This window comes from Pteropus vampyrus, unplaced genomic scaffold (assembly GCF_000151845.1).
Source record: "Pteropus vampyrus isolate Shadow unplaced genomic scaffold, Pvam_2.0 Scaffold124, whole genome shotgun sequence".
In the NCBI taxonomy this organism is placed as follows: domain Eukaryota; kingdom Metazoa; phylum Chordata; class Mammalia; order Chiroptera; family Pteropodidae; genus Pteropus; species Pteropus vampyrus.
This window is the reverse complement of record NW_011888905.1, coordinates 704,285-707,052: the sequence shown is the minus strand read 5'-3', so window position 1 is coordinate 707,052 and position 2,768 is coordinate 704,285. Positions and strand designations below refer to the sequence as shown.

Genomic DNA, 2,768 nt, shown 5'->3' with positions numbered 1-2,768 from the left:
AATTTTCTGTCAATTACTGAGAGAATTATTTTAAAATTTCCACTATAATCATGAATTTGTCTACTTCCTCTTTTACTTTTGACAAAAATTTTTCTTCGGTTTATATTCTGAAGTAATCGCATGAGCTACATGCACACTTGTTATCTTTTCCTGTTGGTTTCGCACACACTTGCCATCATTTAAAATGTCTTTTAATTTCCGTACGTTTCTTGTCTGAAGCCACCATGGCAGGGTCCCGTCCACATCTGGGCCTGAATTAGAGGGTTGGGCATTGCCTTTTGAATCTGAATCTGACGCTGTGATTGAAAGAGTTTTGGGAGTTTTGGGAGTTTTGGGAGGTTTGGGGTGGAGGGTGTTGTTGTTGTTTTTTTTTTTTTTGATATGAGATATTTGTGGCCAGGGGTGGGCTGTCCCCCGAGACGGCGGACAGCAATTCTGCTCATCCCTGTCTGTGCATGCCGCCCTTTCCATCAAGAAGTGAAGCCCACCTTCTCCACCCTCGAGCCCAGCTGGCCTTGTGGCTTGCTTCGACCGACAGAGGTGGCAAGAGGAAAGCTGTGTGGACTTTGAGGCTGGCCTTCAAGAGGCCTGGCGCTGTCTGCTCCCCCGGAGCCTCGTCTGAGTGCCCTGCTGGAGGGGGTGCCGCAGCCCGTGTTCCCTCCGCCCTGGGTAAGGGACCAGGCACGTGCATTAAGCCACCCTGAATGCCGTGGTGGAAGCGGTTGCATAGGTGGCCACCGCCTCGGCCAGGAGCCTGGCGGGTCACAGATGACATGGTCATGGGCACTTTAAGCCATAGGTTTTGAGATGATCAGATTTTTTTTCTTGTTTTCTAAAGTATAAATTTCTGCTTTTCTTACCTGTGTTTTTGCTTGTTTTTTTTTGTAAGTTATCGAAGTGAGCGGGTCTGTCTTCTCATTTTTTTTCCACGCAGTAACAGGAATGTTCAAAGCTGTGAATTTTCTCCTGTGCCTGAGCCACGTTCTGTGGCTCTCGGGCAGTCTTCACTAGGATACAGGCAGAAGAATTACTCGTTTTTATGCTTGAATTCCATGCTGGTGACATTCCGATTACAGGCGACCTCTGCGTGAGAGTCATAGGATCCTCGCTGTGTACCGACCGAAGGACGGGGTGCGGAACGATCGGGGGATGTGAATGAGACTCAGGAGTCTCGCTCCGGGGCGCTCCCGCACCGCCTCTGCCGCGTTCTCCCTCTTGGGGGTGAGGAGGAGGGCGTCTGGGGTTGAAGTCGAGCCTGCATCGCACAGGCTTGTGTGTGGTGACTCAGCGCGACAGCGTCTGCACCCGCAGAACCAGCGCCGCCTGCCATCTCTTCCTACGCCCGCACAGTGCTCCGCTCGGCCCCGGGTGTCCGGCCTCGCAGGGTTCGGTGGGCCCCAGAACACTCCGCAGCCTCCATGCTCCCCAGTCTCGCCTCCCAGGAAAGGGTCACTGGGCGGGCACGTCGAGGCTTTGCCACCTGCTGTCGGAGAGCTCGGAGCCCTTCCGAAAGGCGTGCGTGAGCATCTATGTCCGCCGTCAGCAACTCCATTCCCCCGGTTTGGTTTGAATTTGAGTTCTGGTCTCACCGTGGTTAGAAGCTGTTCTTAGTCGTTTGTGAGCTGGGGATGCGGCTTTCCGCTCTAGGGGTGCGGTCCTGGACTGTGTCCGGGGGCAGGCTCCAGCCATCACGCGCGTCAAGTGTGTGAACCTGCTCTCCAGGACCGTGGGCTGCGGCTACAGCCTCCGTGCGCTCTCTCTGCCTTGCCCAGCTCACTGGTGTTTCATGAAAAAGAGCTTGTACACTTGTCTGGTGCCACAATTTCTGTGTCTGCCACCCAGAGGACACTGCCAGATCATCTGCCAAGCAGGGCTCCTGCTCAAGGTCCCACAGAACTACATATATTTGCATACTTTTAAAAGCTGCTGGCCTGAGGGTCTGGCTGACGAACAGATTAAATCTAGGTTCTGAGATTCTCCCCTTAGGGACAGTGACAGACAGGTGTTGGCACAACCTCAACTACTGGAAGCTGTTAAAAACTAATAGGCTGCTTGAAAAGCATGAAGGTTTGAGAGATGCCAGGGCCGGGGCGGGAGCGTCAGGCCAGGCTGCCCTCCCACGCGAGGCCCATCCGCCAGCACTGGGAAGGAAGCATGGCTGCTTCATCTCTCTGTGGCAACGACAGAGAAACAGAGTATGTTCCAAATAAAAGAACAAGACACAAACCTCAGAGAAAACCTTAACGAATGGCAATCATATCAATCCTCTTTTCCCATAAAAATGATGTAAAACTAGAAATTACACGAAGAAAATGGAATAATTCTCCAATATGTTACGACTCAACAACATGCTGCCGAACAACCAATGGGTCAAAAAAGAAATCAAAAGACAAATAAAAATGACCTTGAGCAACGTCCACGCTGTTTTCAGTAGTCACTGCGCCCAGTTACGTCCGGAGGGCACGGACTCCCAGGCAGACGTGAGTAGGTTCTGGAAAGCACAGCATGGTCGCTCTACTCAACAATACTGTGCTGAATGCTTGGAAGTCGCTAAGAGAGTAAATCTTAAACGCTCTCACCGCCAACGCCACCGCCACCGCCACCACAACAGAATGAATATTATGTGAGGTGAGGGATGTATTAACTAACTTAACTGCGACAATCATTTCGCAATATATATGTGTGTCAAATCATCACGCTGTACTTCGATACACACGATGTTATATGCTAATTATATCACAACGAACCTGAGAAAAATAGGAGAAACT

At 51.1% G+C, this 2,768-nt stretch overlaps 1 protein-coding gene across 1 annotated transcript in view; it reads right to left on the bottom strand.

Annotated features, from left to right (window-relative positions):
• Nucleotides 1-690: 690 nt before the first annotated feature.
• Nucleotides 691-2,768, bottom strand: part of LOC105296407 (Fc receptor-like protein 3) — a 22,652-nt gene continuing 20,574 nt past the window's right edge. Inside the window, exons 10-12 of the mRNA XM_023534282.1 lie at nucleotides 1,590-1,679; nucleotides 1,117-1,255; nucleotides 691-754 (exon numbers count right to left, since the gene is read on the bottom strand). Coding sequence (XP_023390050.1) covers nucleotides 691-754; nucleotides 1,117-1,255; nucleotides 1,590-1,679 — 293 coding nt within the window. The remainder of the gene's footprint in view (nucleotides 755-1,116; nucleotides 1,256-1,589; nucleotides 1,680-2,768) is intronic.